At 39.5% G+C, this 22,856-nt stretch overlaps 1 protein-coding gene across 3 annotated transcripts in view; it reads right to left on the bottom strand.

The window, feature by feature from the left end:
• The window catches only part of MAP2K5 (mitogen-activated protein kinase kinase 5), a 264,505-nt gene that overhangs the window by 216,159 nt on the left and 25,490 nt on the right, over window positions 1–22,856 (bottom strand). For all 3 annotated transcript variants that reach the window (XM_037054215.1, XM_037054214.1, XM_037054213.1), the window contains exons 4-6: window positions 10,267–10,336; window positions 4,573–4,613; window positions 3,525–3,592 (exon numbers count right to left, since the gene is read on the bottom strand). In XM_037054215.1, coding sequence (XP_036910110.1) covers window positions 3,525–3,592; window positions 4,573–4,613; window positions 10,267–10,336 — 179 coding nt within the window. The remainder of the gene's footprint in view (window positions 1–3,524; window positions 3,593–4,572; window positions 4,614–10,266; window positions 10,337–22,856) is intronic.

The following is a 22,856-nucleotide window of genomic DNA, read 5'->3' as shown; positions in this document are numbered from 1 at the left end:
GGACAAGGACCACACTGTATTCCTAGTACGTAGGAAAGCGCCGAATGAAGAAGGCACTCAAATACTTTTGATTAGCTATCAACATGGGGCACAGAACATGGCCAACCCAGGGTGGCATACTGAAGTCACCTGGAGGGCCTTTTCAAATTGCATTCCACCCATAACAGAAATCACTTCTGGGGCAAACCACTGTTGCTATTAGGTGAGGCTGTCATGCCCTATGGGAAGATGCTGCAACAACAGGCTGAGAACCACTAGATCAGACAGCCTCTGTCCAACTAGAAGACTTCATAAAATTCTGTGACAATAAATGACACTTTTTAAAAAGCTAAGCCAGTTCACTCATGTTCTTAAACCAAATCTGAGAGAACTGAAAAGTTATCCTACTCCTTCTCTACCTTAAAATTCTTTTTAACTCTATCCTCTTTTTATGCCATGGTAAGATTTGACCTAAAACACCAGGTTAAGTCCTGGTTTTTCCTCAAGGCTCAGGATCAGCCTGTGCGAACAACATCTTTTCTGGATGTAGTGGTTGTAATTAAATGCCCTGCCCTCTTTGAGCTGAGTGTGATGAGTGACGTTCAGTCCCCATGTCTTCACTCTGCTGGGCCATGGCTCACATGCTCAGCAAGCAGGAAGAGGGAAGCCACAGGGCTGAGCCCCTGGATGAGAACTAAAAGACCTACCCCCATGACCACAAGACAGATGATCCACTGGTGAACAACCAGGCTGTATTTTAAGACAGAATGAATTGCTTAAGACAGAAACACACTTTAAGAGTGGTGTGTTCATAGCAGGAAAGCTGATGTGTAGATACATGGACACCATAATAAAGCAATCAAGGAAGTGACTTTTGGGGAGGGGACAGGAGTGTAAAGATAGAGTCAGAAGGAGAGACTTTAAATTACATATACAGTGAAGATCCCCGAGAAAAAAACCAAAACACAAAAACCAAAACCAAGACTCACGATTAAGAGGGAAAGGAGACATACAGAAGGGCAAACAGAAGCCTAAATGACATCTCAGCTGATGAAGGGCTGTGCAAATACTGGCTACAGTCCTCAACCCAGGAAAACCTGGGCAAAGAATGGAAGGCTTTTGTGGTCTGATGTTGGCCTGTCAGTCACCAATGCGAATATACACATACGTGCAGAGCAATCACCTTCACAGGGTCCTCTTGGAGCATAGGTGTACCTCATTTTATCATGCTGTATTTTACTTTGAAGATACTGTGTTTTTTACAAATGAGAAGTGTGCAGCAACCCTGCATCGATCAAGTCTATTGGTGCCATTTTTCTAATAGCATTTGCTAACTTTGTGTCTGTGTCATATTTTGGTAATTCTTGCAATATTTCAAAGTTTGTCATTATTAGTGTATTTTTATGGTGATCTGTAATAAGTGATCTTTGATTGTAAGTGTATTGTAATTGTTTGGGGGAATCAAGAACCACACCCACATAAAACAGCAAACTTAATAAATGTGTGTGTTCTCACTGTTCCACTGACTGGCCATTCCCCTGTGTCTGTGTGTCTGTCTGTCTCTCTCCCCCTCCCTCCTCTGGCACAGAACAATATTGAATTAGACCCAATTAATAACCCTACAGTTGCCTCTAAGTGTTCAAGAGATGGCTAGAGAGGACAAGTCAATGAAAGCCCAAAAGCTTCAAAGCTTCAAAGGATAGGCAGACTCTCTTATTAGGTGCTAATGCAGCTGGTGAATTTAAGTTGAAGCCAGGTCTCATTTACCATTCTGAAAACCCTCGGGCCCTCAAGAATTGGCTCAATCTGCTCTGCCTATGCTCTATAAATGGGACTGCAAAGCTCGGATGACTGCGCGTCTGTTCACAATGTAGTTTACTGAATATTTTAAAACCACTGTTGAGATCTACTATGCAAAAAGAAATCTTTCTCAATATTACTGCTCATCGACAATGTGCCTGGTCACCTAAGAGCTTTGATAAAGACATACATGAAATTAATGTTGCTTTCATGCCTGGGAACACAACACCCATTCTGCAACCCATAGATCAAAGTAATTTTGACCTTCAACTCTTATTTAAGAAATACATTTTGTAAGGCTATAGCTGCCATAGACAGTGATTCCTCTGATGAATATGGGCAAAGTCAATTGAAAACCTTCTGAAAGTAATTCCCCATTCTAGATGCCATTAAGAACATTCATGATTCCCAGAAAGAGGTCACAATATTAACATTAATAAGAACTTAGAAGAAGTTGAATCCAACCCTCATGGATGACTTTTAGGGGTTCGAGACTTCAGTGGAGAAAGTAACCGCAAATATAGTGGAAAGAGCAAATGAACTAAAATTTGAAAGTGGAGCCTGAATATGTGAGTGAATTGCTGCAATCTCATGCCAAAACTTTAATGAATGAGGAATTGCTTCTTATGTATGAAAATGAAGTAGCTTCCTGAGATGGGATCTCCTCCTGATAAAAATGATGTGAAGACTGTTGTGACAACAACAAAGATTTAGAACATTCTATGATCTTAGTTGACACAATAGCTGGCAAAGTCTGAGAGAACTGACTCCATTTTTGAACGGAAGTCATCTGCCATCAGCATCGGGGCCAGATCCTCCACCAGCCAAAAGACTGGGGCTTGCTCAAGGCTCAGATGACGGTTGACATTTTGTAACAATAAAGTATTTTTAAATTAAGGTCTATACGTTTTTAGACATAATACTAAACATTTAAAGACCACAGTATAGTGTAAACACAACTTTTGCATGCACTGGGGAACCAAAAAATTGAGACTTGCTTTGCTGCACTATTTCCTTTACTGTGGGGTCTAGAACATGTCTACTGGCTGAACAACTGAACGTGCAACAGAGACGACCTAGAATGCCACCAACAGAAGCAGGTCGCTCCTTCTACTTGAGCACTGTGGGAGTCTGGAAGTTCTCAAGCCTGTCAGAAAAACACATTTTAAAAGGCTCAACTCTCTAGTAGTATCCATCACAGTGTGGGGCAATGTTAGTATGAATTAATGGAAAAATTGTTTTTATTCCAAAATAGCTTCACTCTCCTATGTAACCAAAGATATAAAAATGAGCAACATGGCTGATTAATTTAAATTTTACCACTTCACTCTTTCCTTGCCTCTTTCTGGTTAAGATACTGCTAAAAGATGAAAAACCAAAGTTAAAAAAAAACATTAAACAATTAATAAACCAGACCGTCAAGGCATAAAATAACCAAATCACTGAATTTCCTGTATAACTTGGTAATTGAAGGAAAATCACTCCACAGACCAAAAGTAACAGTTTAACACACTGAATTTCATCTTTCTCTATGAGAAAGATGGGTAAACCTACCTCTCTATGAGGTAGGTTTTCTCTTTTCAGTCAATATGTAGCTAGGGTTATCCAACTGCTCAAATTTCTTCTTAGCCACATATACATTTTTTGGTCTTCAAGAGAAGAGGTGACATCCCTACCCCACTTCCCCTCTCCCCAACTTTGTAGATAACCACGCACATGCGCACATGTCATTCGCTTGTCCTTACCTATTGCTTGGAAGTGCATCTGAGACTGCTGGGCTGCTGTGTTGAGAGGGTCCAGCCCGGGTATTCACCTGCAAGTAAAGAAAGACTCTTGATCAGTTTTGTGTTCTGAGGATACAGTTCTAATTAACCTATAATTTGCCACAAATTTCTCATTTCACTATGAAGGTTAATTAGCTTGTTGCCAGACAGACCCATGGTTCGAGTCTATTTAGTATATAGGTTACAGAACTATACAACCTGTGCATTATGTAATACTCCATTACTGTCACTCCTCAAATCAACAGTGCTGGAGAAAAGGAGACATAAACAGGGGAAATTTCCAATTCATTGTCTAGAATTGAGTTCAATTCTAGAGAAAAATTCCATTTAGTGTTTTGTGTCACATGCAAAAAACCAATCCTCATATGTCCAAAAAAGCACATTAAGAATACATCCAGGGGTTTGTACTGAACCTCAAGATGTCACATCCATCCAGCTCTAAAACCAAGCAGAACACTGTAGAATATTCCATGTTCACTAAAAAATGAATCCAAGTAATTAATTATAAAAATGTTTGAATCTAAAAGCCAGCTTCTCTTTCAAATGTAAAGCCTTAAACAAAAATCCAGAATTCAAAATACACAGAACAATTAAAAGACATCAAATAGATGTTTTTAGCATAAATATGTCCAAAAAAGAGAGAGGTGGGTAGTCTGTATGCACTATGCTTATGTGCTTAATTAATCACTGAAACGAAGTCTATATTTTCATTTAAGTAAATCTTTGTGGAGACCAGTACCCAGGATCATTCTGAAGAAACAGACCAACAGAACAATTTCAAACAATAAAATACATGACAACAAAACCCCCGTATCCAAACATATACACATATTAAGCATCTACTACAGAAAAATCCCCCTCCACCTTCCATTTAAAAAAAAGAAAAAGAAAAAAAAAGAGATCGCTTGTCAGAGCTTGAGAAAGTGCAGTTTTATTTGACATTTCAATAAGTGGAACACAGCATTACAAATCCATCTAACTTTACTGAAACAATTATTGAAATTCGTACCTTCAGGCCATGTATGTTCCGTTCCCCAGGAGGCTTGCAGGCTGAAACAGTAATTGACTAAATTGTAGAACACATCAGGGCCATTTACAAATTTGCTCAAAATGAATCGTTTAAAAAGAAATGAGGGTGACACCAAAATTAGCAGAGAGAAATGATTGAGAAGCGGCTCCCAAGACCCAAAGTGGGAATTAGGAACCAGGGTTTTTAACTTGCAGGAGTGAGCATTTATAAATGCAAAGAGCTTTCTGACACCACCTCATATAAATTCCAATTTCTGCTTAAAACATATAGAAATCAAGTTAACTGAGCTAAAATGATTAAATTCCTTTCATAATTCAAATTTCTGCAACCTTTCCTCACTCTATTACACTGTATATCTGGTATCACTTAAACTACTTTGAAAGTCGCTAGGTTTCGGGGGAGAGCGGAGGAGTGGGAGCAGGACTTCTAATGCCAAAATGATTGTCAGAGATTCCAAGATGGAATATTCAAGCCTGAATAGTATTAGTTTGCATAGCAATAAGCAGTCAAATTTATTACAATACAGAGATATCACTAATTTTACAACATTTCTTGCAAATCTTGACATCTGGTAATATTTAAGTCTAAAGATAAAGCAGTGCCAAGAAAAATAATATTAATTTCCTGACACCATACTGAGTTAGATGTTAGTATTTTTCCAATTCACCAAATGCTTCTTCATCAAATGTTAAAAATACAAAAGCTTCCTGCCTACGTTACAGGCTGCTTCCATCTGAAAACTACAGTGCCCTACATATTATATGTTAAGGGGCTGTCAATTTTGATAGATTGTTTGGGGAAGGATGAATTTGATTTTTTTCCTTTCTCAGATGTACATGTATATTTCCTGTTTCTGACAACAAGAAATACAGCCATTTAATAACATGTGAGTAATAATTACAAAGCCCATCAGTAGCTCTGATTTTGTATATTTTGAGTGTATTCAAATTTATTATTTTCCTAGAAAATATATCTAAACCTTAATAAAGAATTTTTATCTGTTTTCCTAAAATACATTAAAATCATGACTCCAAATCTTCTTTACTTAAAATGGAAATTAAATTTTTGAACAAAACAACAGTCACATACATCTGATGCTCGGTCCTTGGGGGACCATTTCCAAGACTACATTTCAGAGTGTTTTCACTGAAGTACCCAGTGCATTCAAAAAACTTCATTTAATAAGAAAGGGGCTAACTAAGGAATTAGAGACAGGCATCAAATCTTTTGTTTTTTCCCCAAGAGAGTGTGGTGGTTGCTTAGGAGTGGGGGGTATAAGTGGGCTAAATGGTAATGGGGGAAAACACAATAAAGATTAAACCAACTCATCACTTACCTTAACTTCTGCCTCTTTCCTCAACTAGCTTCTTAAACCTTTATAAGTGAAAATCTAAACAGTATTCAAAAACCTAGTACCTTACATTGACTATAGTTATAAGTCAGAAGTTATTATAAAGCTAGTGAATTTTCATACTTACTAACATTTAACATATTTTTTAACAACAGAAAGGACTCAGCTATTAGCTGGGAGTTCCCATCCAAAGCAACTGTCCAACTTGGAATGAGGAAAACATCTGATGTTAGAACAGAAACTTTACCTCCTGTCTTTCTCACTTATTCTGTGTACAGATTCTCTCTAACATGGGGCCTGACCACAGAAGGTGGCCTGAGGCCTCTAACCAACTATGCAGGCCCTGTGGATACACCCAATATGTCTATGTCCTAACTGTACAAGTTTGCATAATCTCACTTATCTAGATATGATGTGATTAAGTAAGCAAAAGAATACAAAAAAACTAATAAAGTTGTGCAATAGCATGTACAAAAAAACACACACAAAAAAACCCATAGGGGAAGAATGAGTGAGTCCCCTAGTTTTAAAAATGTAAATTTGGCTCGGAAGAACTTTACTTAATAATTTACTGAAGCCTAACAGGCACTGCGCCAGGAACATGTGTGACGAATCCCATTCCTCTTCTTCTTTTGGGGACCCTTTCACTCCTCTCCACACTCCTACAAACCCCTCCAAACGACCCCACACGCCAGTATCTTAACTCACATGTCCTCCTACTTTCAGCAAATTAAGTTTGAAACCATATCCTTACTCTAAGGGGACATTAACCACTTACCAGTTGTGTGATTCTGAAATGACGTAACCTCCCTGAATTCCAATATTCTCACATAAACAATGAAAGCAATAATAGGCAAAACTGTCAGGAATATTAGAAATAATGGAACCTAAAGCAGTACTAGTACCTGAGCAGAGCAGATGTCTAAAAACGGTTATTACCACAGGAGGGGGGACAGTGGCATAGGCAGTAACACTGAGACAGGTGGTACCACTGACGGGGACTGCTAAAAAAAAAATACTTGAAAAGATTTTAGATATAAAGGTAAATATTTTATTGAAAAATAAAAGGCCCAAGCACTGGGCCTATAATTACCCAAGATACTGTAACAGGGTTTGTTATAACAGCAGAGCAATGATATAATGCCATCCAGGAGGGAAGCAATGAATGGAAATTTTTCAGCAGGTAAAAAAAAAAATTCCTCATGGAAAAATAATTTTGAAACTTGACCAAATTCTCCAGTCACTAAAAATATCACAAAATAATCTGCATCCTTGTTACTGGCCCAATATACAAATGTGGCAATGCTTCTTTTCCTTTTTTTCTATTTTAGTTTTTGGTCCTCAGGTGCAAGAGAATTGGATTAATCATAATCCTTGTTCCAGACACAGTATCAATGGCCCAATTTTATCTACTTAGCTCTTTAATAAGTTATTAACAATTTACTAAGTGCCCCCAGCCCCACTCCTGCATTAATGCTGGAAGAACGGCGCTGCTCTTGAACCCAGAGCTTGTGGGCTGGCCGAGTCAGCTGCCTTTTGAGATTTCATCAGTGCAAATAAGAGCCTCCTAGTTTTGGGGTTTTTTTATTGATTATACCATTACAGTTGTTCTATTCCCCCTTCATTCCCCTCCACCCTGCATACCCCCTCCCCCATCACTCCCCCCTTTAGTTTATGACCACGTGTCTCAAGTTCTTTAGATTCTATATTTCTCCTACTATTCTTGCTCTCCCCATCTATTTTCTACCTACTGTCTATGCTATTTTCTGTACCTTCTCCCCCCTTCTCCTCCTCCCACTCCTCTGTTGCTAACCCTCCATGTGTTCTTCATTTCTATGGTTCCACTCTCGATCTAGCTGTCCTCTTGGTTTGCTTTTGTTTTAGATGTGGTTGTTAATAACTGAGTTTGCTGTCCTTTCACTGTTCATATTTTTCATCTTCTTTTTCTTATATAAGTCCCTTTAGCATTTCATATAATAAGGGCTTGGTGATGATGAACTCCTTGAACTTGACCTTATCTGAGAAGCACTTTATCTGTCCTTCCATTCTAAATGAAAGTTTTGCTGGATAAAGCAATCTTGGCTGTAGGTCTTTGAATTTCATGACTTGGAATACTTCTTTCCAGCCCCTTCTTGCCTGTAAGGTCTCTTTTGAGAAATCCACTGTCAGTCTGATGGGTACTCCTTTGTAGGTGACTGTCCCCTTATCTCTTGCTGCTTCTAGGACTCTCTCCACCATTTTACTCTTTGGTAAGATAATTATGATGTGCCTTGGTGTGTTCCTTCTTGGGTCCAACTTCTTTGGGTCTCTCTGAGCTTCCTGGATTTCCTGAAAGTCTATTTCCTTTGCCAGACTGGGGAAGTTCTCCTTTATTATTTGTTCAAATAAGTTTTCCACTCATGGCTGTTCCTCTTCCCCTTCTGGTACCCCTATAACTTGATGTTGAAACGTTTAAAGATGTCCTGGAGGTTCCTAAGCCTCTCCTCAATTTTTTGAATTCTTGTTTCTTCATTCTTTTCTGGTTGGATGTTTCGTTCTTCCTTCTGGTCCATTCCATTGATTTGAGTCCTAGTTTCCTTTCCATCACTATTGGTTTCCTGTGCATTTCCCTTCATTTCAATTAGTTTAGCCTTCATATGTTCCTCTAATTTGTGACTATAATCAACCAGTTCTGTGAGCATCCTGATGACCGGTGTTTGAACTGTGCATCTGAGAGGTTTGCTATTTCTTGGTCGCTTAGAGTTATTGGTTCTGGGGCTTTGAGTTCTTCTTGAGTCATAATGTTTGGTCTGTTCATGCCTGTTAGTATGAGGAGCGGAGACCTAGGTGTTCACCAGAGCGGGGTAACCCAGTTGCTGGGTTACGACGCTGTATGAGGGGGCGGGGTCAAAGAGGAGCAATGGCGGTCCCGTCTGCTGCCTCCCACCGCTGCCGCCTCCACAGCTGCCACGGTCACCGGGGCCCGGGCGTTCTGTGCCACTGCTCACGCAAATGTGCAACAGTGGTCAGCTCTCCGCAGCTGGGTTCGCCCACTGGGGCCTGCGCGGTCCGTCTCACTGCTCACTCTGCTGGTTTATCTGCATGCGCGTGAATGTGTGACCGCGGTCAATCTGCCCCGCACCCTCACGAGGCCAGAGCTGCTACTCCGGCCGCCTGCGTGCCTGGGTTGGGGGATATTTCCTGCCCGACTCTGCTCTGCTGCTGGCTCTGCCCCTCTTACCGGTCCCGGTTGAATGGGTTCGTTGTTGTCGGACTTCCGTATAGTTCAATTTTCTGTTCTTTGACTGCGTCTTTGTTCTCCAAACCTTTGTTGTATTCAAACTTGGCTGTGGGAGAAGGCACAGTGTTTCCATCTATGCCTCCATCTTGGCGGAAGTCAAGAGCCTCCTAGTTAATGAGCCATTCAACCTTCAGTGTTACCAGTAATGAAAGTCTAGAATGTTTAATTGGAAAACTCATACCATGATTATTTGTACGGTATCAGTTAACAAAACTAAGTTTAACCTCTAATTATTTCAGTTAAGTTATTTCTAGAAGAGTTACTTAGAGAATTTCCTTATCTGTTCCATCAGTTAGAAAATGGGGATTCCAAGTGGGACAACGTATAATGGGTAAAGACTTAGCAGTTTATGTAAGGAATCAGTTCTTTTTCTCCTTTATTCAGATTTTGAGGGAACGTTTATCTACAGGGGCACATCATATCTAAGGCCAGTAGTGACAACCCTGAAAGGGAAAGAGCACAGTATTCGACCAGGTGATTCATCAAGACTTATCTTAATCACCTTATATTTTTGAAGACTTAACAATTAAATTCCCATTTACGAGGACTCTCCCTCCTTTAGAAAAGGCCACCCCCCAAAACCAAGCACCAAACCTTCTAGCAGAAATTCCCTCCTAAGACTCCGTGGTAAACCTCAGCTTCTGGCATGGCTGAGGGCTTCCCCACAACAGCAGCTTCGGCTGCTGTCACGAGCCACAATTTATAAATACCCCAAGTTGAAGTCACTCATTTGCCTTGGTTTAGAAATCATGTGGACCCCCCAAAGAGTTCTCTAAGCGAACGTAAGTATGTACTTCAAAAACAAAAAAAACAATCTAGTTAGTTTAATTTACCCTAGTAAATTAGATATTTTATCTGCCATAACTATAATATAGCCTGCAATCCCCATGACAATGAATGCTTCTTTTGTTTTTTTGTTTTTTGTTTTTCAAATTAAGAGCTAAACATCATGTTATGTGCATTTAAACCTTTGGAAAACATAACTGTTGATGAAACAGTTTACTGAAATAATCATTGTTGATTAGAATTTGTTCAACATTACCTCTTGGAAATATCTGCAGAGGCTCTATTAACTGTCCATTTACTTGCTGTTCCATTACTGTGGAATAATACTGCAAAGAGATTATAGAAAGAGATTACTCAGTAATGTGTGAACACTGGCACGGGCACTCATGGGTTGTTTAACTCATAGCACTTCTGAAAATTGCTGGTACACATAAATCGGCCACGAGAACACTCTGCCCCCCGTTTGTGCATTAAAACGACAGTTGTGAATATTCAGTACTGAAAGCCCTGTACCCTGTTAGCCTCTACACTGTCGCTTATCTTTAAAAGTGAAACTGTTGATCAGGACTTTAGATCAGTATTTGATCTGCAGAAGTATTTTGAAAATGACACATATTAAAAAAAAAACCACAAAGCATTTTAGCGGAAATTTCTCAAATTGCCTCTTATTCTTTTTCCCTGGATTTTGCAAAGCAAACTAAAGATGCCTCACACTTAGCTTGGAGTCCTCTGACAGTTAATTACACATATTGTATTTGTGTATAAAATTTACAGACAATGGACATCTAGGTCACAGAGACTGTGGGACGAGCAAACAGGATATGATCTATCCAAAGATGACAGGACCGTTAGATAAAAAGGCAGCCCAGTTGCAAGCAAACATACTTTTTATGATTTAATCTTATAAATACTTTTGTACAGATCAAATTTCACTTTAAAATTCTGCACACAAAAAATAAAGTCCCAAGTGGAAAAGCTTTCACACTCCTTCAGAAACACAGATTCATTCAGTAGGTTATATTCTAGCCCAATTCCCAGTTTTCCTGATAAGCTCATCAGTGAGCCTATGTCCGCCCAACCTGGAGATCGCTCCCTGGGCCCTAATGTCCTTAAACTTGACAAACAACGAAGTGAGGCTCTTGGTGGCAAAATATCAACAACGAAAACCACTGGTTTCATGTTTCAGGGGCTGTTGCAGAGCAGGACTCCCCTTTAAGCCTTGCTGTTTTTATATTAAAAACCCACAGATGTAGTAATGCATATAGTAGTAGATGTTATATCTACTAGTACATTTTCAGAAAATTTTTCCTTGACTGTTATTTGCTGACACTCTTAAGTTTCTTTTTAGAAGATATAGTCATATATCTTATTGCTCTTATGTACTTTATATTATTACAAGATCAAGTTTTTTCCCTTAATAATAAAGAGAATCATTGCTACATCGTCTTGGAAATCGTAAGTTCTCATGGCTAAGGCTCTTGGCCCTGAAAACAAAGTGAAGATGGATTTTCGACAGACACAGACTGACATGAGTGTGCCCTGCTCTCCAAGGGCTTCCGGCCTGTAAAGGAGCCTGATCCTCTCCTTCTATGTACGTAAAAGCTTATATACATGCAGCATAAACACACGGGACATTCTCTGCAATACATTCTAAGGTTCATGTCTTTCAGGAGACTCTTTTCCTTAAAACCACAGAAATACAGCGCTCGCCATTACTCAAACAGTGATGACAAGTAAATGAAATATCAATCATGCAGGCTGTCAACCTTTTGGGACAGCAATAACTGTTAACAAGTAGTCTGGAAAAATTGTCCGAAAATGACTTGTTCCAGGCACACCAGAGCTTGAGGTTTCCACGGAAAATTAAGATGCCAGTGGCTATTTGGAACATTGCTCAGGTATTCTTTTTAATGGAAAATTTGCCGGTTATTGATCCACAGCATGTACCCACTTGCTTCTGGAAGGCTGCGAGCAACTTTCCAATCAGTGGCTGTCAAAAAAATTACTGCCTTTTTATACTGATACAAGACAACAGCAGCGGCGGCATTCACCTATAGTTAATGCTTTTCTTTAATTAACTGCTATGTACAATAGGTTAGTAATTTCAGCTACTACTTCACCACAGTCCTAAAATCAAAACAAATATAATATCCTTATGCTTTACCTAACACATTAATTATTGAGTTGTCTGCAACCGGTGCTGTGGTCAAGGCTGAACGCAAACCACCTCCAATGCAAAGGGTCAGACGAGGCAATGCGTTTTTTCTACTATAAAACCTTGCATGCATGAAATTGACCTGTTTTCCAACTTTATTTATTTACCTCACAAAATAAATTTTTAAAAAATGGCTTCCCTTTGCCCTGGCTGGTGTGGCTCAGTTGGTTGGAGCATCATCCTGTAACAGAAAGGTTGCAGGTTTGAATCTTGGTCGGGGCACATACCCAGGTGGTGGGTTTGTTCCCCAGTTTGGGTGCATTCAGGAGGCAACCAATTAATGTTTCTCTCCCTCCTTCTCTTTCTGAAAGCAATGAAAAACAAATTTCCTTGAGTAAGAATTAAAATACATATATTTTAAAAGAATGGTTTCCCTTTCATTTCAGACCTGTGCCAAATCAACCAGTATACTATATATATATATATATATGTATATATATATATATATATATATTATAATCACTGTCAAAATTTTTTGTAATCTATAGACATCTCTTTGTACTATATAATTAACTCAGTCACCGTGACAGTATTAAGTATGCCACTTGCCAGTTTCTCTAAACCAAGTAGTTATGATTTGTATTTTGTTTTCTACACTTCTTCCAAACCCAGGGAAGATTTTCTCCTGAAATACTGGGTTTGATCTGTGTTTGTACTGACAGAGAATCTGTGTTCCGCATAGTAAAGGACTTCACCCCCAAGGACAAACTATAAAGGGCAGTGATTAAGCCCATGGCTTGGGCCTACTCCAGGCAAATGACCTCTGAGGAACAGGCCTGGGAAGGACCAGGGGGCCACCAAAAAAGGCGCCAGGCCTGGGAGCTCAGGCTACTGCTTACATGGCACTCCCTAAGGGACAGGATAAAATGCAGGGCCACAAACAGTACCTCCTGGAACAGAGAAGTGCTGAGGGACCACCAGTAAAGTGAGAAGGAACTTGAAGGAGTCAGAGGGCTCCACCCCAGGCGTCTCGGCACCAGCCGTGTTCCCACACAGCCCCCCCGAGAGGAAGCACTGTTCCTCGGTCTCCTAGTCTGTGAAATGAAGGTGGCGCCTGTCCACAGCTCTAATGTGGGACTCACGTGAGAAAACCTAAGACAGCATTTAATAAGCTGCAGATCTCAACCCTCTCGATGTTTTTATGTGATCTCCCTTTAAAGGGATTCTTTCCCATTTTGTCCCAAATAGTGATAAAAGATAAACAATGATGACAGACTTCTACTAGACAAAAACAAACTGAAAAAACAACTAACCAACCAAACAAAAGCCTAAATCCTGTATGCCGAGTTGCTTATCACGGTTCAGACAGAAAAGTAACAAAGTGAACCATTATAACACTAATGAAGTTGTAAATTGAAGTTACCTAAATAACTTCCTTACCTTACTGTCTATAATCCTATCTTAGCTTCCATTACCCCCAATACAAATCCCTGCATACAGTAGGTGCAGGATAAATATGTATTGCTTGAAATGGGGTCCAACTTGACTCTGCCACTTACTAACTTGTAATGGCCTTCAAAAAATCATTTAACCTCAGTGAACCTTAGGTTCCTCCAAATGAGAGTAAAAAGATCTATTCTATGACATATGATTAGTGTGAAGCTCGAAATTAAACAATAGCAATAGAATTAGTGAAGGCACATTGTAAACCATAATGCATTAGTAGTTGAGAAATTAAAAGTGATCCACTTAATACTGTAACAATATTAAACACAACACTGTTTGAGAAGTGCTCTAGCACTTAAAAATACAGAAATATGTATAAAAAGTATGCAGTGTTGTGCTCAAATTGAATGTATCAGCAGCAGTTATAAAACATGTTTTCTGCTGGTGTTCCTTGCAGAATCCATTACATGTAGTAATTGCAGCAATAATCAATAAGCTAACTGAGTAAAAGATTAATCAGTTTTGTGATTGCTAATAGAATCTCCAGAACCAGATTCAGAGTAGTTTCAGAGCCCCTCTGAGATGCTCTTCAAAATCCTTAAACAATTTTAATAAGGATGTGACAAAGTTTAGCACAGTTATCCAAAAATCTAATTAATTTGAAACGGAGGGCCAGAATCAACTAGGGGATAGCAAGTACAATTTTTGGCTTTGTTTTGTTTGCAAGTTTATCAAACGATATTCCTATTTGTTATGAACCCAATTCTAACTCTAACAGCACAATTCAATCAATAATTACAACATTTTTTTCTTCATGGAAATCTGCCATATGAGAAACTCCAGTTCCAAAACAGCAGTTTAATTTAACAAGGCACTAGTTTTCTATTAGGAGAGAGAAAGGAGAGAGACAAAGAGAGAGCAACACACACAGAGAAGTGACTATCACTCATTGAATACCTACTGTGTATAGGCTCAGCACTACATATTATGCTTATTCACTTAATTTGTCACAACCCTATTCTATTCTGAGAGGATCATCACTCCTATATTTCACAGACAAAATGAAGGTTTTATCAGTGAATCAAGAAAAACACTTCTTGCCCTGGCTGGTGTGGTTCAGTGGATTGAGCGCAGGCTTCAAACCAAAGGGTCACCAGTTTGATTCCCAGGCAGGGCACATGTCTGGGTTTTGGGCTAGGTCCCCAATGGGGGCCACCTGAGAGGCAACCACACACTGATGTTTCTCTCTTTCTCCCTCCATTCCCTTCCCTCTCTCTAAAAATAAAGAAATAAAATCTTTTCAAAAAAAGAAAGAAAAATACTTCTTTCATTCTAGTCCATGCACTCAGAACATGAAATGTTATGAACATGAAATGCCTCTAAGAGCCAAAAGGCAAGTTATCTCATATTTCTCATACCTCTAAACATTTAACTAAATAAAGTGAGCTACTGGGTGGACTGCTGAGCTGGTGAAGACTTAGCTTCCTCATTCATACTCTGTGTGGGCTGGGCCACGTCCCCTGTCCTTTCAGAGGCTGGACTGTACCGGGAGGCAGCATGGCGCACTGCAAAGGTTCCTGCACTGATCAGGGGCCGCGCCCTCTTTTTCAGTGACTCTCTATGGTTTCCCTACCTCCCTAACCGCCCCACTTGCCTGCAAGTGGTTCTTTCCCCCTGCCCCTCCTTTAAATGCTGGAGTTCCCCACGGTTGTTCATCAACCTTTTCTTCTTATTTTAGACTCTCCTTAAGTTAACTGCAGCCACTTCAAAGGTTTCAATTACCAGAGGAGTCATTGAGACTAATTAGGAGCTGATGAATCACAAATCTTTATTTTCAGCCCAGATTTCTCTCCTAAAATTCAAAACACCCAATTGGTTGTCCAAAGGCTCCACGAATTCAACAGGTCCCTACCTTTCCCACCCCTCCTTCATGCCCTAGACCTGTCTCCTGCCACCTTGGTTCACCATCTCAGTAAATCACACCACAATGACCTAGTTTTCCGAGCCAAGTATCTGGAAGTTATCCAGAGCATCTCTCTTTCCTTCTTCTCCCACCCTCAATCACCAGTCCTATTCACTCTGCATCTTCTCAAATCCCTCAAGCTAGGGCCCTTCGTGATCTAGCCCACCTTCCTGCCAATTTCATCTCCTATCTTTCCTTCTCCCCTCACTCATTGCCCGTACCACACTGAGTCACAATAGCTTGTCCCGAATGCACCAGGCATCCTTTCACATGAGCCTTTAATTATACTCTTTTCTCTGCCCAAAACACCCTTCCCAGTCCCCTTATCCTAGCTTACTCCACCCAGGCATCACCCTCTTCAGGAAGGCTTCTCCGTCCCCAAAGCTAGGTCAGATGCTCCTTCTTTGTGCTCACTGAGCATCTAACGCTTAAACTTTTTATGGTATTTACCGCTCGGCCTGGTAATTATGAGCTCTCCTCATCCTCCCACGATGAGCACTGCTTCCTTTTGTGTTCATCTCCCCGACCTGACCATGAGTTCCTTCAAGAAATAAACTATGTATGTGTTCACTGCACCTCCACTGCCTGGCACAGCCCTTCACCAGACAGCTGCCATCCCACAAATATTTACTGTGTGAAAAATGGGCCATACAAATAAGTTGACAAATCAAGGAGTGAGTGATCTCAGGGACATTTACTGGCTGTGTGACCTTGACAAAGGTATGTGGTTTGTTTGTGCCTCAGTAACCTCAGCTGTAAAAATGGGAAAATTACCTTCCTTGCTCGCCTCATCAAGGTGTTGGGAAGATCAAAATCAAAGGAGCTGGTATAGAGACACCTTCTTATAAAGTACCTGAAACACATCTGGAAGTAGGCACAGTGTATGACCCTCCCACTTCCAAGTAATAGTACATAGAAGAAAGTGTTTATAACAATAGGGTGACAGAGAAACCACTAAACAAGATTACTGAAATTTTTAGACCAAGTACAGAAAGAAATACAAGAATCTAAGTAATTAATTTACAAAGGCTGGGTCAGTATCCCTTCCCTTTCCCTCAATTACTACAGTACTATATATAATAAAATAAGTAAAAGGGCTATTATAAGGAGCATTGTTTCTTTTCTGAAAGTTCATCAACGGCAGAGACCATGCCTCGTGTATTTTCCCTTAATGCAGTGGTACTAACATGTGGCCTAAATGAGCCTTAGGAAATCTGTAAGTTCCTAAAATTATCTGAATGTCACATTGTGTAAATTTTCTGGGAAAAGAATAAATAATTTTCCACATTTTCAAAAAGGTCTGTGTCCTCCAAACCTAAACAGACACTGCCGAACAATGCCTACCGCTGTGCCTCACACATAATAGGTGGTCCCCAGATGTTTAAGGGAAGGCGGCAGATGGGAACTAGTGACAGACGTGATAACCACTCTCGTTGGCCATGCCTTCTAAATTCCTCCGTGGCAAGCCCTGCCTATCAAAAAGGGTTTATTTATTATTCTACACATTTATAACACAACAGTTTCCTAAATCCCTCCTAGCATGCCTTCTAACAGACAACATAATTAGCACAGCATTTCAACTTATAAGGAACAGCAGGCTGGTTTTTTCCTAGCAATGATAAAAGTTTCGAATTTCTGTTTTGTCAATACTGCAAGCATACCCCATTATATGTAGCTCGGTCAGTAATTACAGCAATAATCAATAAACTAACCAGCTATTTGCAGTCCATAGTTAATTTATTAGTTTTCCCAGTGAAGAACCCAACAATCTTAACTCTGTCAAATAACTACAAATTCAATTACAACACTGCTCAGATGTGTCATCTGTCATGCCTCCTCTCAGTTACTTCTTGTACTTCACATCGAGAGGCTTTCCCTCTGTGACGCTGGCCTTTTAGGAAGCACACAACTGCTCCAGTGGTGGAAAACAGCACACAGAGCCAATCTGTTTTGAACACCAAAATTAATAGTCACAAGACTTACCTGCTTACCTGGCTTCAGGCCCCCCCTCTCCTCACCCTCCTCACTACCCCTGCTGAGGTAACTACAGTGCGCCCATGCTCTTCCTTAAATGACCCTAGACCAAAGAGCCGCACGTGGTCCTGGATTAACCAGATGACAATAAAGCACAACGAAAAGTGCTCAGTGAAAGGCTGACGGAAACAACTCTGGGGCCTGTGTATAGGCTATTGTTATTGGATAGATGTATTTATTAATGATTTGAAAATGAAAAAGACAGTAATTTGGCCAAGTTTAATGACAACACTATTTGTTTTGGACAGTAAAACCATGAAGGATGTTGCAGAGCTCCAGATGGTCTTAACAGAGGTTTGGGCAGCCAACAACAGATGAAATTCAACTTGGACAAGTTTGAGGTAATGCGCATTTGCAGAGGAGTTTAAATTTGTATTCAGCAATGGGTCCAAAACTTGTAGGATCCTCTCGGCTGAAGCTTTCAGAGTCATCACCACAGTTAGCTTGAGGCAGTGACTACACTAACCTCTCACCTATTGCTAGGCTGCAGCAATTCTACTAAACTTCTAAAGTAGAAGTTTAAATGGTAGCTTCAGGGAACCTGCCACTTAAATAAAACAGGACCATCAGGCCATGCAGACAGCAAGCCAAATGGGACACTGCCTCACAAACAGACTGCTTAGTTAGCCAGTTCCAATAGTGCTTTGATAAAGATCCTGCCTACTGCTACCCTGTTAAATAAATAAATAAATCAGTTCTGGCCTGTGCAGCTCAGCTGGCTGGAGCATCCTCGTGCAGACCAAAAGGTCACAAGTTCTATCCCCAGTCAGGGCACAAATGAAAAGGCAACCAATTGATGTTTCTCTCCCACATCAATGTTTCTCTTCTCTCTCTCCCTATTCCTCTCTCTCTGCACACAATGAAAAAATGTCTTTGGGTGAGGGAGGACTGCATGAATGTATGAATGGAGGAATGAATGAATGAATGAAAACAAGTCTTGATGAGGATGTGAAGAAAAAGGAACCCTTGTGCAGTGTGGGTGGGATTGTAAATTGGTGCAGCCATTATGGAAAACAGTATGGAGTGTCTTCAAAAAATTTAAAATATAACTATCATACAACCCAGCAATTCCACTTCTGGGTATTTATCTGAAGGAAAAAAAACTCTTAATTTGAAAGGTATATAGACCCCTATGTTCATTACAGTATTATTTACAATAGCCAAGATATGGAAGCAGCCTGGGTGTCTATGAAGAGACGAATTGATAAAGAATGTGGTGACATACTGGGTTGGCCAAAAAGTCCATATATTTTTTTCATAAAAGAAAGATACGTTTTTCATTTCACCAATTAACTTTATTGATTAGGATATTTTGAGTATGTTGGCTATCTCCCACATGATAAAATGTTGATCATTCTCAATTAATGCCTTGATTTGATCACATCAACTTTGACTGGCCTACTAGACCATGGAGCATCATCCAGTAAGAAATCTTCAGCACAAAACTTTGCAAACCACTTTTGGCATGTTTGATCAGTCACAGCACCTTCTCCATACAATGCACAAATCGTTTTTTGCATTTCAGTTACATTCTTACCTTTCTTGAAATAATAAAGTATAATATGCCAAAAATGTGTATTGTCTTCCATCTTCAATTTTGATTAAGTATTTTTTAAACGCACTCTGATTAGCAGTTATTACAATACAATTTAACAAAACTGTTTCAAATGAAGTTAAAGACAGGTGAGTGCTACCAGAACCATCTTACAGAAAAAATCAAACAAACTTTTTGGCCAACCCAATAAATACAATGGAAAATTACTAAGCCATAAAAAAGAATAAAGTCTTGCCACTTGCAACTGCATAAATGGACTTAGAGGATATTATGCTAAAGGAAATAAGTCAGACGGAAAAAGACAAAAATACTATATGGTTTCACTTAGACACACTGTGAAAAAAAAAGACAGAACAAAACAGAAACAGACTCATAGATACAGAGAACAAACTAATGGCTGCCAGAGGGAGGGGGTTGTTGGAATGAGAGAGCGGGCAAAGGGGTTTAAGAGGTACAAACTTCAGTTATAAAATATATAAGTCACAGGATGTACGGCACAGGAACTATAGTCCATATCACAATAACATTGTTACTACACTTGTCATGGCAATCACATCGTAAGGTACATAAATGTCAAATCACTATGTTGTACACCTGAAACTAATTTAATGTTGTATGTTAATTATATATCAGTTTATGCCCTTTTGGATCTATTTTCCAGGTTGATAATAATTTACTGAGTTCCTCTAACTTTATTGTAGCAAGTTTGTACTCACTTTTCAGATATATGAAGAACCATCCCTCTTGTTTCCAATATGAAGAAACGACCCCTCCTGTTTCCAGTAAAACTGGCCCAGAGGGCACAGTGGCTCATTAGCAGCTGCTGGCCAGGGCCTCACACCTTGGTGATGCCCCACAGCAATCCTGCTGCCAGAGGCCCACCATCTCCTTTGAAGAGGAGCCCCCAGCCATAGTCCCCAAGGGACAAGTGAAGTACAACATGGTCCTGCTCCTTCGTGCTGGCTTGGGTAACACGGGACCCTAGCAGAATCAACCTACAGGTCACCCTCAGCTGAACTGGGAGCACAGCCACACTGATGATGAAACAGAGGAGCTGCTGTGGCTGAGGCCTCCTTGGGCTCATTTTTCCTTTGTTACCATGAGCCTCATGACAAACCCATTGTTCTAATGTAAATATGAGTGTGCTTCTGCTTCTTGCCAATATAGGTGCCACAAGATATTTCACGACAGGGGCTAAATAAGGGGCTGCTACATTTTTTATCACTAGTTCTAGATATTCCAAAAGTCCCAGACAAAATAGAGGAGGGAGTTAAAATAATCAGCTTCATAAAAAATGCTTTATTCATTGACTAGAATGAGAGAACAACAAACAAAAACTTTACTTACAGCTTAGAGCATGTTATTATTATCTCCAAGACAATTTATTTATTCCTTCAGTTTCTCACTCTTTTCACCATTCCTCCACCCTGCTAGGAGAATGCCTTTACCATCAGTTTGTTTGGATGGACTGGCACTGAATCAGGGGAGTGGGTGCTCACCGGAGACTGAGCTGATTTCGACTGAGCTGGTTTTCTACTTACAACATAAGTTCAAAGTAGACCTACTTAATATGAGGAATATTTAAAAGCACTGAGCAAAATGAGCTTTTTCAATCTCTTTGCTCTTCAATGGAAACTTTCTAATAGCAAAGGCCCTGCAGCTGTTATATGTTCAACTCCTAACTGGGCAAGAAATTTTGGGGTAAAACTGGGCCTAAAAGGTAAAGAGAAAATCTTAAAAACTTTAGAAGCTCACAGAGTACTTTTTATATCCAATGATATTAATAATATTACCTCAATAGATGCCAAAACAAAAACATCACCTGAAACCACCAGGAATGAAGAGGCTGGGAGCCAAGGACCTGGTTCTGTGTCTAGACCTTCCCATTTATCACCAAAGTGACCTCCAATTCAATCTGATCTCTCTGGACCTCTGTTTCCTTCTCTGTAAAATGAAATGGTTGGACAAGACCTCTAGACCTCCCTTCCAACTCTGCAATCTCCAAGTTATGCATGCTAGGTAGGATAAAGCTCATCATATCTCAATTTACCAAGTGCTACAGAGGTCAAAAAGTACTTTTCCTCATGATACTCAACATCCAACAGGGTGCACTGTGCTCAAGTGTACCCTGTATAGTTACACTCCACTAAAATACAAGGGCTTAGCCATAACTAGAGGCATTACAGTTAAACTCATCCCATATGTTTCTGGCAATGTGGGAAAAAATGATATAAAGAGACAGTGGGCAAAATGAAGAAAATTATTCTTGTTACTACTGTGCTACACTTATACAAGCGCCTCAGTATCGAGAAAAATGGTGTAATCCTTTATTAGATATAGGACTGAGCAGAAACAAACATGCATCCATTTACAAAAGTAAGACATACTGCTTCTTCTCAATGGAAGATCACCCCAAAGCAGAGGTTAACATTAAAATAATGCCCTGGTATATAACTGGACCTCAGTGATAGATAAAGCTTAAGATGAACCAGTAAACAAGGCCCAGCACTGCTGTTTGATGCTGTAAGGAAAGGCAACCAGCACTACCAAACGAGAGATGGAAGGAGATGGAAGGAGAAAGGCAGCATACTATCTTTACTCTTTCTACAACGACAGAGAAAACAAAACAAAACAAATGTACACCACATTAAGGGAATTTTTAACAGGGTCCTTTAAAAAATTAGCAATAATCATGTATTCAGTGTTCAGAATATGCAGTTTGGGTTTATTTTTCTCCTAATAAAGCATCTCAAATTCTAATCTAAAAAATACAATATGGAGGAATTAAAACAGGTACAATAATGTCAGCGCAAACTCCATAATCCCAGAAGTGGAATATTCTAACGACATAACTTACAAGGAACTACACTATAAAAACAGATTGTTGATTAACACAAACTCATAACAAAATGCAGAGAGCTATTGCACTGGTAATAACACTTGGCTGCTGAATTCTCTCAATACATTAAATATCTCCTTGGAGACCAAATTACGTTAAATTTTCTTAAAGACAATTTATTATAGCTTTGTTTTCTTCTCATTATCTCTTAAAAATATATCTAATGAAGAAAACACAACTTCTAAGTAACTACATAAAACGATACCAATGTGTGATAACAGATTTAATATGTTGGTTACTATTTAAATGGCACACAGCAGCCTACTGCCCTGACAACTCGATACTCCATGCGTCACACGTATCAAAAACCGCCGGACGCCATTGTTACGGCACACATAAAATTAACAGCCTAAGGCTGCTAACAATTTAAATAATTGATAAGTTTTCAATTAAAAAGGCAACATTTTCAGGTCTAATACAAAAAAATCTGTTTAAATTACTAATAAAAAAAGAAAAAAGAAAACTTATGCTACTGTTGGTCCAAGGCCAGAAAATGCTTGTATCCAATGGATTTTTTTAAAAAGTAATTCTGCAAGTTACACTTTAGACATTGAAATTCTTAAATAAACTTTAGGCAGAGGTTCATGTTGTTCGCCCATGTAACCTTTGTAATCAATGGAAAAGAATAATTAAAGGATTTATGGTAAAGTGTCTTGAGTTTCACTTTGCCTACGTGAAAGAAATACTAAGGTGGCTGTAAAATACTGACTACATGAAAAACTAAGCTGTTTTGTTAGGTTTTTTGTTTGTTTGTTTCACAGTAAATACGTGGTCATCTGTCAGTATCTTCCTAT

This window comes from Sturnira hondurensis, unplaced genomic scaffold (assembly GCF_014824575.4).
Source record: "Sturnira hondurensis isolate 20B ecotype Veracruz unplaced genomic scaffold, ASM1482457v3 Scaffold0008196, whole genome shotgun sequence".
Lineage (NCBI taxonomy): Eukaryota > Metazoa > Chordata > Mammalia > Chiroptera > Phyllostomidae > Sturnira > Sturnira hondurensis.
The sequence above is the reverse complement of the archived record's forward strand: the minus strand, read 5'-3'. Positions and strand labels throughout refer to the sequence as shown.